At 41.6% G+C, this 13251-nt stretch overlaps 2 protein-coding genes across 3 annotated transcripts in view; one reads left to right on the forward strand and one right to left on the reverse strand.

The window, feature by feature from the left end:
* Positions 1-3295: 3295 nt before the first annotated feature.
* DMAC2L (distal membrane arm assembly component 2 like) lies at positions 3296-12055 on the reverse strand. Of its 2 annotated transcripts, XM_028141814.2 has the most exons (5): positions 11971-12055; positions 6390-6501; positions 5252-5460; positions 4490-4661; positions 3296-3834 (listed from the first exon to the last, which is right to left on the reverse strand). In XM_028141814.2, the coding sequence occupies exons 1-5, from the start codon at positions 12053-12055 to the stop codon at positions 3702-3704; spliced, it is 711 nt and encodes a 236-aa protein (XP_027997615.2). In that variant the 3' UTR covers positions 3296-3701. The 2 variants fall into 2 exon arrangements, with proteins under 2 accessions (XP_027997615.2, XP_054572057.1); XM_054716082.1 differs by lacking the exon at positions 3296-3834 and having other exon boundaries at positions 4601-4661; positions 5217-5460.
* Positions 12056-12140: 85 nt separating this feature from the next.
* Positions 12141-13251, forward strand: part of L2HGDH (L-2-hydroxyglutarate dehydrogenase) — a 37072-nt gene continuing 35961 nt past the window's right edge. The window contains exon 1 of the mRNA XM_008139074.3: positions 12141-12345. Within this exon, the coding sequence (XP_008137296.2) occupies positions 12206-12345 (140 nt within the window). The 5' untranslated portion in view covers positions 12141-12205. The remainder of the gene's footprint in view (positions 12346-13251) is intronic.

Below are 13251 nucleotides of genomic sequence, written 5' to 3' on the forward strand. Positions count from 1 at the left end.
GAATACAAAATACCCAAATGTATTTCCTTGGATCCTATCTCCTGCTTTTTCAGATTGTTTCAACATCATATTTAAAAAGCTTTTGTTCTTGAAATCAAAATACTTAAAATCCCATTTACTGCTTGCTCTATCTCTTGGTTTTTAAAATTTAAACCATTTTTTTGGAATATTTAAGAGTTGTTCAAAATATTTTAAATCATGGATTATCCCAAAAGACTAACATATGCTTATGTATTTAGTGATATGTTTATAGATATTTTCCCCATGTACTTTTGTCTTTACCTTTAGTAAAGGATGCATCTTTGTCACTTTTTCAGGCAAGATGGATTTACTATATCCATCTACATTTGTTCACTCAATTCCCCTTGCTAACAATGGCATGAAGATTGGCAGCTGACCAAGGTGATCAAGGAGTAGAACGAAACCTACAGTCTTTGCAGGAACTATGCCTGCCAGCCTAAAAGCATTTAGAACATTCTCTCCAGCTCAGCCTCAGGCTTGGAGACAGATCTACAGGTAGGGTTATAGGGATCTGGGTTTTGGAAGAAATTGCTTATGAGCTTTTACTTGGGTCATGAAAGACATTAGGTTGTAAACCTAATATATATATACACACAGGGTGGGGCAAAAGTAGGTTTACAGTTGTTTGGATAGCAAACAATACAATAATAGTAATAACATATAAGAATAAACTCTGAGTTTCATGTATTCATAACTGTAAACCTACTTTTGCCCCACTCTGTGTGTGTGTGTGTGTGTGTGTGTGTGTGTGTGTGTACATTATGCTAACAACTAATAATAAAAATGTAGTCTAAGTGCTAGTCGGTGTGCTCAGTGGTTAGAGCGTTGGCCTGAGCATCGAAGGGTCTCAGGTTCCATTTCCGGTCAAGGGTACATACCTGGGTTGCAGATTGGATCCCTGGCCTGACCTGGTCGGGTGTGTGCAGGAGGCAACTAATTGATGTGTCTCTCTCACAGTAATGTGTCTCTCACACTTTCTCTCCCTTGCTCCCTTTCTTCCACTCGCTCTCTAAAAATCAATGGAAAAAATATCCTCAGGTGAGGATTAAAAAAAAAATGTATTACCGAGGATTCCTAGCTTTGCACAGTGATACTTAAAATGATGACAGAATTAGCTCTGATTTGGCCTACTGCTCCTATTCAAACAGCTTTTTCATCCTTGTCACCTGGACACAAGGGCAATATAAAATTGTTTCTTATAACTCAAAGCCATTTTTGGTTGATGTGATGCTCCTATACATAGCAGTTCTCAGCCATAGTTTTGAAAGTTGTATTTTACTGTATCTTTGAAACATTTCTTCTACACCCTCAGTTTACTGCTATGTTAATTTTCTTCATGACAGCATATGACCTTATTCACTTATAGCTAAGTAATCCATTAAATTCTGGCAACTGTTCAATCATTTTGGCTACCCAGCCAATTTAATGATATCCATAGTCTTCCTGATGTATGTAGCTTCTTGCCTAGAGTTGATAGTAAGCTGACTAATCCCAGTATTATCTAATTCTTGTTATGTAGCCTTGATTCAAAGGACAAAGAAGGATATCCAACTTCTGTGACTAGCTTACATTTGGTGTTTTTCTTCTTTTCCTTAACCCAAAACAATGCACTTGACAAGGCAGATGACTATAATTGCCTAATTAATCTAATAGTTTTACAGAAAACCACTCAGAATAGAAAAGTAGCTCCAGACTAAACTGTGGTGAATCAGTTGCCTCATCATACGGTAATCAAACAAATCTGAGACAGAAGTGCTTATTTTTTATGAGTTCTACTAAATGTCTGCTTATGTTTAACCATACCTGTAATCTTTTCTTAACATGGAATCACCAGTTTCACATGAAACTATTCTATATCCTTGTCTTTTTTGTAAATGTACTAATTTCTGATTTTTAAAAATGACAGTGGCAATTATATTAGTAAATAGTGTATCATTTATGGTATGTGCTATTTATATAAGCTAGTTTCTGAACACAATTAAAATTCATTTTTCTACCTGAATTCTGTATCATAGAAAGTGTTTATTTTGACATTACTTGCAAAGTTATATTCAAGCCAAATGTATAGAAATCCACAAACAAGTTGGCATATAACTAACAATAACTGAATCAGGGCCACTTTAAGCAGGTAAAATATTATCATTTACTTAATGATAATATTTAACATTGTTTTCTAGATATAAAATGAATTTTGTGCTTATCCTTCTTTATGATGTCCTTGAGCTCACAGGAAATGGTATCCAATGTATATGGGGAAATAAAAATCCATTTCTAATTGGCACGTTAAAATTTTGTTTATAGCAATTTTTTAATTTAAGCAAAAGGTGCTAGTCTTCATGTTTGTTTCCTCTATTCTAATGCAATCAGCAGAACTATTTGAATTCAGCCAAGTATGTATGTCTACTTATAATAAAATACCAGACTAAGCTTAGCAAATAGACAAATTAGCCAAAAACTACTCATTCAGAGAAAGGGTGTAAGTATGAAAAACACAGGAATGCAGGATTATGAGAAAGGCATGCAAATCCTGAGAGCAATATGAATGCCTCTGCAACCACTTCCTTCTTGGCATAATTGACTCCAATGAATCTGAAATTTAGCTTTCAGTTTTTCCAAATTGTACATTTATAGTAACACTAGAGGCCCAGTGCACAAAATTTGTGCCTGGGGCAGGGGAGGGGGGGAAGGCTCAGCCCAGCCTGCATCCTCTCCATTCTGGGACCCCTTGGGGGATCAGGCCTAAACCGGCAGTCAGACATCCCTCTCACAATCCTGAACTGCTGGCTCCTAATCGCTCACCTGCGTGCCTGCTTGGCCGCTTCTAACTGCTGACCTGATCGCCCTAACTGTTCCCCCGCTGACCTGATTGCCCCTCACTGCCTCTGTGTGCCAGCCTGATCGCCCCTAACTATCCCCCGCTGCCAGCCAGGTTGCCCCCAACTGCCCCCTCCCTGCTGGCCTGGTTGCTCCTAACTGCCCCCCCTGCCAGCCTGGTCACCCCTTACTGCCCCCCCTGCCGGCCTGGTCACCCCCAACTGCCCCCCTCTGCCAGCTTGGTTGCCCCTAACTGCGCCCCCCCTGCCAGCCTGGTTGCCCCCAACTGCCCCCCACCGGCCTGGTCGCCCCTCATGGCCCCACCGCCGGCCTGGTCATCCCACACAGCCTGCTGTTCAGTCGTTTGTCGTCCCTAACTAACCCCCCTGCTGGCCTGGTCGCCCCACACAGCCTGCTTGTTCAGTCATTTTGTCATCCCTCACTAACCCCCCTGCCGGCCTGGTCGTAGGCAGCCATCTTGTGAGGGCATGAGGGTTAATTTGCATATTACCTCTTTATTATATAGGATGCTTCAATAACTTTAAAGTGCAACATAAATTACTGTTAAAATACAATAAAGAATATCTGTGTTGTACATTTAAATGATTTTAAAGAATTCTAAGTATCTACATCAAGAGATATCTATATAAAATGAGTAAATTAGAATTAAAATGTTACCAAGTTTGCATCACTTCCAGTTTAGTAACTTTAATGAGTCTCATCTGAATATTTATTTTCTACATGATGGACTTTCTGCTTTTAAAATATCATGATATGATATCCTTATAATTCTATTGATGCTTACATAATATTTGTTGCTGTTTAGGGTCAATAATTTTAAATGATACTTTATATTGAATAAGGACTTATTGATGATTATTATTTTGCTTCAAGTCTAATTTTAGTTCCAGATAAGGTAGTAATGTCTTAAAGATTTTAACAAGGTTTTCTTTCTCTCTTATTCCAGGAAGATCACTTAGCAACAAATACTTGAGGTTTCTGTAAAAAAAGAAAGAAGTTACTTCAATTATAGCATTAAAACTAAACTTGATTTATTGACTTTTAGAAAAAACTACACACAGAATTATATATTCGTTGCTCAGAATTACATCAATAATTCTAGCTGAATCTTTCCAAATATCATATGTATATTATGGCATAGAATACCTTTGCCTGAGAGAGATAAAATGTGAATCCTAACCTAGAAAGGGAAACAAACTAGCAAAGTTCTTAAAGGAACTCAAGATGAAGCCTTGAAGCCTCAACTAATGTAAGAAACAAATAATCTAGTTCTTTTGGTTCTAATGTTTAAAATTCTCAAACTTCCTGTGATAGGTTATTGGCAAAACATGGGGGAAATTAATTTTAAAAATAGATAGGAAGCCTAATAGCTAATGTTTGAGAGCTTACTGTAGCAGGCACCATGCTAGGAGCTTTACTTAGATTTATTTTTTTTAAGCAATATCCCTAAAAAATGCAATAAAACCATAATGTATTAAGATTGATAATTTCAACTGTTTTAAAGTATTAAAGATGAAAGTTAAGTCATTTTCTTGTATTTTTCAAAACAAGACACCATCCCTCAAGTGTTTTAAATTCTGATTTTTCACCTTAACATCATTATCAAGTTTCCATTTTGGCACTGACCACCTACCTTAAATGATGCAAAGCAATGATGCCTTTGTCTGTGACATTCCCACATGAAATTATTTCCATTTCCAACAAACTTTTTTGTAAATTTTCAAATTGACTAATTCTCTCCAAACAGGCATCCTCGATATAATGACACTTGCATAGCCTTATTTTTTCAACATGCTGTAGGCCCTCTAGGAGGAAAAGAGCAGTTTAAGAACCTGCTTTACCATTAAAATAACCATCTCTCCTAGTTTTCCCAGGGCTGTTCTGATTTTAGGATCGAAAGTCCTATATCCTGGGAAACCGCTCAGTCCCAGGAAAACTGGAACAAATAGTCACCTTAATAACCATACATGGTATTCACCATACAGGTTGTGCTGATAAGACCATTTTACAGTGAAACATCCAGGCACTGGGGAAAAAAAACCAACACACACATACACAAAACCCATCCAAGCATAAGCTGTGTGGATAGAATTATTCCTACATCATTGAGGATTTCTCAGTGACAAAAGTTTGACAAAGACAGTTTGACAAACAAGGCTTGGATTTTAAGTCAATAAGCCACAGAGTAAAGTCATGTAGAGACAAGCTTAGTAAGGGGAGAAAGGAGAGGAAGGTGCTTGTAACCTCTAATTTAAAAATATTATAAATAAGGAGAAACAAACTGGATGATATTAAAAAGGCAAAAAGGACATATCTACAACTATAATATTCAACTGCAACAAAATGTCACTGTAAATCACCTGCATTTTTCATAAGCAAATGATAGGGTAGTTACCCAGGTGATCAAATCCAATGTTCATGATACAAGAGTCGGTGGCATCGATGGCCTGGATCTTGTATTTGTCCAGAGGGCCTGTTGGGAGGTTGTTGTAGTCCTTCTGCCACCTCTCCTGGCCGTGATAGCGCACCATGGCCCCACAGCGAAGCAGCCACTCGGAGGCCGCCCTTTCGGGACCAACATCTTTGATGCGTTCATAATCTACTCTATTGGAAAGAGAACAAAGCAGTTAGCTTTTACTATAATCATTAGATTTTTAACTATATTCATCAACATAAAGACAGAATAGAAAAAAAGTTTCATTTCAAATGACTGAGGAGGGAAACAAGTATACTAGTGAGATCCATGTAAAAGAAAAACATACAATGGCTCTACCTGCTACCTTTCCTGCTTTATTTTTGTTTCCAAGTGAACTCGGTGAAGGCATGTTATTTTTATATGAGTTTATCAGGCAGAAGTGAGTCTTCATTGACTCAGATGTAGCACAGTGTTTGACACCAGGAAGTACTCAATAACTTGTATCGAAAGAATGATATACTTGGTTATTGTTTTTATTAGTGATAAAAGATTAAAGGGAATAATTTTGAACCTATGTTCAAATTAATCTCATTAAGTGACATTTATTTTTATATATGCCTTTTTCCCTAGTCAGTGGTGTTATTGCTATATTAAGCGATGAGGAAATTAGCTGCTTCAGTTTCAAAATGATGCTTCTAAGCATGCCACCCATTAATTTTTTAAAAACTTGAGTTGCCTTGATAGTATTCAAAAGACTTAACTACATCTATTAAGAATTTATAGAATAAAATATTCTAAAATATTTATTTACTGAGCTTTTCTGATTATAAAAATAATAAATGTTCATTTTAGAAAACTTGAAAGGCATGGAAAAGCCAAATAAGATAAAAGTCACTGACATCTTGCAACCCAGTCATGTTAATACTTTGTAATCTATTTTGGGGTCTTATTCAATTTGTGTATATATTTTGTTTGTTTTTAAACAAAATGAGGCTCATACTGCACATACTATACAAAAAAAACCCATTTGGAATACAAGAAATAACCAAATAGCTATTGCGAATTCAGCTAACTTTAACAATTCCCACATTTCTTCATTTTAATTAGAGTAACTTACTTATTAAACACTGCATTCAACCAGCCCCAGAAGTATCTGGAGTCACATGACCATGGGAGTTTCTTTAAGCCACACAACTGCCAGGAAATTTTTCCAAACAGCATCATTTGATCTAGAAACACAACACAGTATTAATATTAGATCATTAACTGGCAATCAGAGTCATGTACATATACTCACTTCACAACTTCAAAGTCAATGACGTGCCAATAAAGCTGATGACTCACTTGCCTCTCGATCGATATTGAACAAGTCATTCCTGTCTCAATTTCCCAGTTTCTTTTGCTTCAAAAAAATGAGCTCTGTGGTTCCTTCTAGCCTTGAAATTAAGTTCCATTGTTCTATCCTCATTTGCTGTCTGTCTGCACTGTTGCCACCTGGTGTCCATTTAAATTATTGAAAGCAATCCCACTCCCAATCTACATTTCCAGTACCAAAATGGCACACTAAAATCACCTAGAGAGCAATGTGCCACGGTCTACACAGTTACATCCAGGAAGGAAGAGGTGACATGGAAACAGATCTTCCTATGACAAGAGTGCAAAGAGTGTCACCAGAACAGTGAAAAGAGCTGAGGAAGGGCAGCTGGGAAAGACTGGGCAAGTAACTTCACCTCTCTGACCCTTGGTTTTCTCATTTGTAAAATGAGATGATGTACGCAGATGATTTCCAGCTGTAAAAACCTATAACCATGAGTTGAGAAAGTGATTTTTGAATTGGATCTCAATTTGATTTACGTCAATTCAAGTTTCTCTAGAGAAGTATGCCAGGTGGGGGGGAAACACTGAGAAATGAAACTCGGTCTCTGCCTTAGAGGAACTAACGACTTAAGGCAGAGTGGAGTAAGCGAAAACAAGTTACCAAGTAGTTAAAATAAAGGATTTGCCTGATAAATACTTCAAAAGTTAAAATAAGAACAGACCAGAATTTCAATAATCCAGGTGATTAGCTGAGGCAGGGACATTTAAGTCATGTTGCATTTCAGTTTAGTTGGGGGTAATGAGGAGACAGACAATTTACTCAGTCACATCATAAAGGGTCTGGCATAATCAGCCAGGAAAATTGGACTTTCTTCTGCAGGTGGTTGGGAGTCACTGAAGTTTTAGCACAGAACACTGGCATTTGGAGAACTATGCTTCAGGAATACTATTCAAACAGCAACGTCAAGATCGAGTACACTAGCACCGGACAGAGAGACAGCTAACAAGGGCTTCAACTACATGTGGCTGTGGGAAAGGGCTGGGGATGGGGGGGGGGGGAGGGAGGAACAGGAGAATTGGAATGACATTGCAGAATGGATTCCACATAATTCAGTAAATGAGATTATAGGGGCGAGGGCCAGAGAAACTGAAGATGACACTAAGTTTTGCTCCTGAGTCACTGGTCGGATGATGGTGTCATTATGAAATCAATGTCAGAAGGACAGGGTTGTGGTTTATTCCCCAGTTTTTCATATTCTAAATATGAAGTGTTGGCACAACTTCTAAGAGGAGATGACCAACAAGTGATTAGAATCAGAGTCACAAAATGGTAGAGCTGGAAGGAACTCAGATAACCTAGACTAAACTGTCTCCATGTCACCTCATTTAGAGACGAGGAAACTGCAGCCCTGATATTAAGTAACTTGCTGACACCCTACATCCTTTCCAGAACAAGGTGGGGTTTTAATAAATGCATGTGTTTAAAAGGACTTGCCCAATGTTTCATGGCTAATTGGTGGCAGTGCTGAAACTTGAACCTAGTTCTGGCTAGTACCAGTCCAGAGCTCTTTCCTTAGTCATAAGATGGCCCTGCAACTCAGGGAAAAAGGGAGGACTAGAAAGAGGCCTGAGTGGGAGCCACCTCAGAGCTGAAGAAGTGACAGAGGATGTTGAGGTTGTGGAACAGTGAGAGATGAGGTCTGAGGACAGAATCTGGAATCACCTACCCACTCCCTCCCTTTTCCACCAACACTCTGACTACATTACTGCAAACTTTCCCTTCCCCCTGCTATCACTTCCACGTTCTCAGCCCTTCCCAGCTTTTTGTTAAAGCTCCCTCCACCTGTGTCCACCTCTAATAACTCCATTGGCTGCCAACCTCATTTATAAATCTGGACTTTCTAGCTTCAATTCAACTCATGCTGTACCATCCCTCCCCACCCACCCAATCCTGTCTATGAAAATCTTACCCAACTTCAAGACCTTATTCAAATAACATCTTCATCCATCCATCTATTCATTCACTCAATAAATATTTACTGAATGTCTGCTATACCTAGTTCAAGAGATATAATGGGAAGATAGAAAAACCAAACAAAACAACAGAGATAAAGACATGGTTCCTGTCCTCAGAGAATGTATAGTCTACTGAAGGCAGAAGACAAAGAAATAACATGCAACATGGTGTCTTAGTAGAGGTATGAACAAGTTCTGTCAGAGCCTAAAAGAGTTTTCTTTTGGGATGGCTCTTAAAAGATGATTAAAAGTTTCCAGGTAGGCAGAAAAAAGAAAAGTATGTAGAGAAAAAGGAAAACCAAGGATCACATCTTATTCATTTCCATTTTGCGTAGTACCTAGCACAATGCAAGAGTTTAATAAATATTTGCTAATAGTCTTTAATGATTGATATATTTCCATGGAGAAAGGTAAAAGCCAGAGAAACTGTTATTAAGCAGGTAAATTTGAGTGGTCTATGAAAACTGATGTACTTTGACTTACTTTGGCCCACCTTATAATTCAGCTTAATGAAAAGGCCAAATTTACTTCTGCTATGATTTCTAAAAATACTAGATATATTTAAATAATTTAAACATGAAAATAAAATTATTTATAAATAAAGATAAAAAATAAATTGGTAGGTTTTTACATTCTCAAGTGTAACTTTGCTAATTAATTTTAGCAATTTCTAATGAATTCAAGCTACCTTTGGGAATGCTTTCTATATGGAAAGAGGAGACCTCTAGTGGTGAGTTGGTGAATTTAACTCTAATGAATGAAAAGAAACCAGTTAAAGCGTTAAAAATTACTACTAAATTACTGCTGCAATAAATAATTCAGGATTTAAAATAATTTAAAAAGATCTTCTTACTATCAGAGCATGGCTTAGAGCCATAAATTTGTAACTGATGTTTCTAAAATTTGCAATTATGTTTATGACTTAGAGAAGGACAGACCTCTCAGCTGAGGGTGGTGTCATGAACACAAATGTCTCTAGCCAAATATATTACAGGGTGTATAAATGTAAGGTGAGCTCTTGATTTGAAGGAAAGAGGGTAAGCAGAAAAAATTTTATAAAAAGAACATGTGTATTGGAGTGCTTTTACCTTGTTAAACTAAGAAACACATGCTCAAAATCAGAGCAATAAAAAGCTACTATGGTCCATGAAAGTTTGATCACAGACCCTGGAAGTGTCTAATTCTGTATTCAATCTAGTAACAAATCAACTACTACATCTGTGCAAACTAAAAATAACCATCTCCACTACATACCTATCAGAATGATTAAAATAAAAAAGAGTGACACCGCGCTAGCTGGTTTGGGTCAGTGAATAGAGCGTCAGCCGGCGGACTGAAGGGTCCTGGATTCAAGACCAGTCAAGGACTCAAACCTCGGTTGCAGGCCCTGGTTGGGGCGCGTGTGGGAGACCACCAATCGATGTGTCTCTCTCACATCGATGTTCCTCTCTCTCTGTCTCTCCCCTTCCCTTCTACTCTCTCTAAAAATCAACAGAAAAATATCCTCAGGAGAAAGTGGATCACTCGAATATTGCTGGTGGAAATGTATAAAGGTACAGCCACTTTGGAAAAGCAGTTTGGCAGTTTCTTATCAAAATAAACAGGTGCTTATCATATGACCCAGCAATTGTACTCTTGGGCATTTCTCCCAGAGAAACAAAAATAGGTTCATACATAAAAACCTGTACATTAATGTTTACAGCAGCTTTATTCAACAATAGTTAAAAACTGGCAACAACTCAGATATCCTTTAATGGGTGAATGGTTAAACACACCGCGGTACCATGACATACTACTGGACAGTAAGAAGGAATGAGCCATCAATACAAGCCACAATTGAGATGGACCTCAGGGGATTATGCTGAGTGAAAAAAGCCAATTTCCCAAAAGTTATATACAGTATAATTCTGTTTGTATAAATTCTTCAAGTGACATTTTAGAAAGGGAGAACAGATTGGGGGAGGGGTGCCCTGCTGTAGGGAGGTGGGGTTATAAAAGGGCAGGGAGGGATTCCTGTGATGCAGCTGTGCTGTCGCTTGGCTGAGGGGGTGGATACAAGAACCTACACACGTGATAAAAACGATGTGGAACTAAATACACACATAAATGTAACCCTGGGGGAAATCTAAATAAGATCGATGGGCTGTGTCAATGTCAATTTCCTGGTAGGAATGTACCGTAGTTTTGCAAGATGTTATCATTGAGGGAGACTGAGTGTAAATGGTACACAGAATCTCTACTGTTTCTTACAACTGCATGGAAATCTACAATTATCTCAAATTTTTTTTTAATTTCAAAAATAACCATCCCTTAAAAAAAAAAAAAAACTGTGATGGAACAAGCTGGTAACATTCTATGCTGTTTTCACAAATAAAGCAAAACATGTACAACTATCCAGAAGGTTAAAACCGTTCGAGCGTAATGATGACCGGGTCTTCACTGAGCTAAAACCTGATGAGCCTTAGAGGGGGGACTCTGCCCTTGGTCCACCTTCCTGGGAGGGCGGGCAGGGCCGGGCACAGAGGAGAATGGCTTCCAGAAGCCACCTAAGGACTGGAGCCAAATCCAAACGGGCAGGTAAAGTCCTTCCGGCAATGAAGCTGTGTCATTCTATTTTTCTGTTCACATGTTCTGACCCTAAAAATGTTAAACTGGCACGGTGATCATCACATAATGTTAGAGGAATAAGGTGTTGGAGAGCTTCAACAGCGCGCCTCCCTCCCTTTCAGGTGAGAACAGGGAGGTGTGGCCCGCACAGGGAAGTCGGTGTCCCCAGGCCCGCACGGCGTATGGAACACTGTCTCTCGGCCCAGTATTAACGGTGAGGAAACAGATCGCTCAAGGATGGCCGCGGCCGAGCGGGGCCGGGTTCAGCCAGGCGGTCTTTACAGGACCCACACACAACCGGATGAACGGCAGCGCCAGGAGCCCCCCAAAAAGAAGACCGCGCGGCTCGAAAGGCCTCGGTCCGGTGCGCGGCATCAGGCCGGCCGGCGCGCGCCTTCAGTGGGCACGGGGCTGGGTGGGGTCGGGCTGGAGACCGCGGGTGCTCAGCCATCTGCCTCGCGCTGACCCGGGCCGGAGCCCGGGAGCCCGGGAGCCCGGGAGCTCGGGAGCCCGGGAGCCGACGGGGCTGGGCGGGGCCGAACGGAAGGAAGGGAGGCCGCTGGGCCCGTCCAATCGAGTTTTCACTATAATCATGCCCAGATTCTCTTCCCGGGCCCCGCATCCGGTGGGCGTCAAAGGTCAGACCCCGCGACACGGCGGGGCAGGTTCTCGGTGCACCCAGCGCGGGGGGAAGGGAAAGGGCAGAGTGAAACCACCACCCTAGTCCCGTCCCGCTCGGGCCTAGCTCCTCAACTCACTGCGTCGCAGGACGGGAGCGAGCGAGCGTCCCCGGCGTGTGCGGCAGCGCCGGCCTGCCCTTCGCCCTTCGCCGCGCGCGCCCATTGGTCACTGACAGCCGCTCCCACGTGGCGCGAGGGCGCGCGCCTCATTGGCCCGTGCGTGGGAGGCGGGGCTAGAGGACACCGCGGACCCTGCCGAGTGTCCTGCTCCAGTGGCCGAGCTGGGGCTGTGGCCGGGGACGGGACGCAGGCGATGGTGCCCGCGCTGCGTTACCTGAGCACTGCCTGCGGGTGGGCCCGCGGAGGTCTCCCCAGGGGCATCCCCGCGGCGTGCGGGTCCGCGCTGGGGAGGCCGCGGCCGCTGTGCCAGGGTGGCCGCGGAGCCAGCACTAGGTGAGTAGCCGCTGGCCCGCCCCCGCCGCCTGCGCTGCATCTCAGAGGTGCTTCTTGCTGGACCGATGCCCTGGCTCTCCTTCCCTGCCCCGGGCGGGAGAGAAGGTCGAGGTCCTGTGGAGCGCGGGCTCCAAACTCGGATCTCGGGAGCTACCTGCAGGATCTATTCGTTGTGTTTGTGGGCGGGAGGAAAAGAATAAGAGTGTTGAGTAGAGGGCTACTGCAGCCTGTCTTTGAATACAACCCCTCCCTGTCCTGCTTTACTCTGGGCGGCTTTGCTTCAGCTCCTTAAAGGCTCGGCTGTGAATTGGAGCTAGGCTGTCCCGCGGGTGATCGTTTTGAGCGTTAAAGGACCTAGCCCACTGCAAGCAGTCAAATCACGCTGTTGATTAGCTGGCATCTCTGGGGTTCCTTGGAAGCTCTGAATCCAGTCTTAAATCAGTTCCAGGCAGACACTGCTTAGAGTTAACCTCAATGAGAAGCAGCTCAGTGGCTAATCAAAGCCGGCAGAATTCATTTGTCCTGTGATTTAAAGTTTGGAGGTCACATTGGAAACCACTGTTTTTCTCTGCTTTCTTTAGAGATGATGGTTTATGCCAAGCTGGAAAGCCTGGCTGTTTCGAGAATTACGAGTGTGACTGGAGCTTAGCGTCAGAGATGGTGTGGAATGACCCCAGGAGAGGGGCTACATCACAACAGGGGTTTTATTTTGTTTTAATTGCACAGTGCATTTTATTCTGAGAGCGTTGGGAAGCTTTTAAAGGGTTGTTGAGAAGAGGGAGTGATTGAATGCTGATGTTTCAAAAATTTACTCTGGTTGCTGTATGTTATTGTATTGGAGGGGGATTAGAATGGGATAGGATTTTGGGAAGCTTTTCTTAAGGAAAGAAAAGTAGGGTTAGGGAA

The sequence above is a fragment of the Eptesicus fuscus genome, chromosome 5, assembly GCF_027574615.1.
Source record: "Eptesicus fuscus isolate TK198812 chromosome 5, DD_ASM_mEF_20220401, whole genome shotgun sequence".
NCBI classification, from domain to species: domain Eukaryota; kingdom Metazoa; phylum Chordata; class Mammalia; order Chiroptera; family Vespertilionidae; genus Eptesicus; species Eptesicus fuscus.

Excerpts from the sequence above, each read along its gene's own strand:
- DMAC2L (XM_028141814.2), bottom strand. The coding sequence starts at position 12,055 with ATGGGCGCGCGCGGCGAAGGGCGAAGGGCAGGCCGGCGCTGCCGCACA. Across the intron at positions 5,461-6,389 it reads TTGAATGCAGTGTTTAATAA|AGTAGATTATGAACGCATCA; the intron begins GTAAGTTACTCT and ends TCTTTCCAATAG. Across the intron at positions 4,662-5,251 it reads CATTGGATTTGATCACCTGG|AGGGCCTACAGCATGTTGAA; the intron begins GTAACTACCCTA and ends TTTTCCTCCTAG.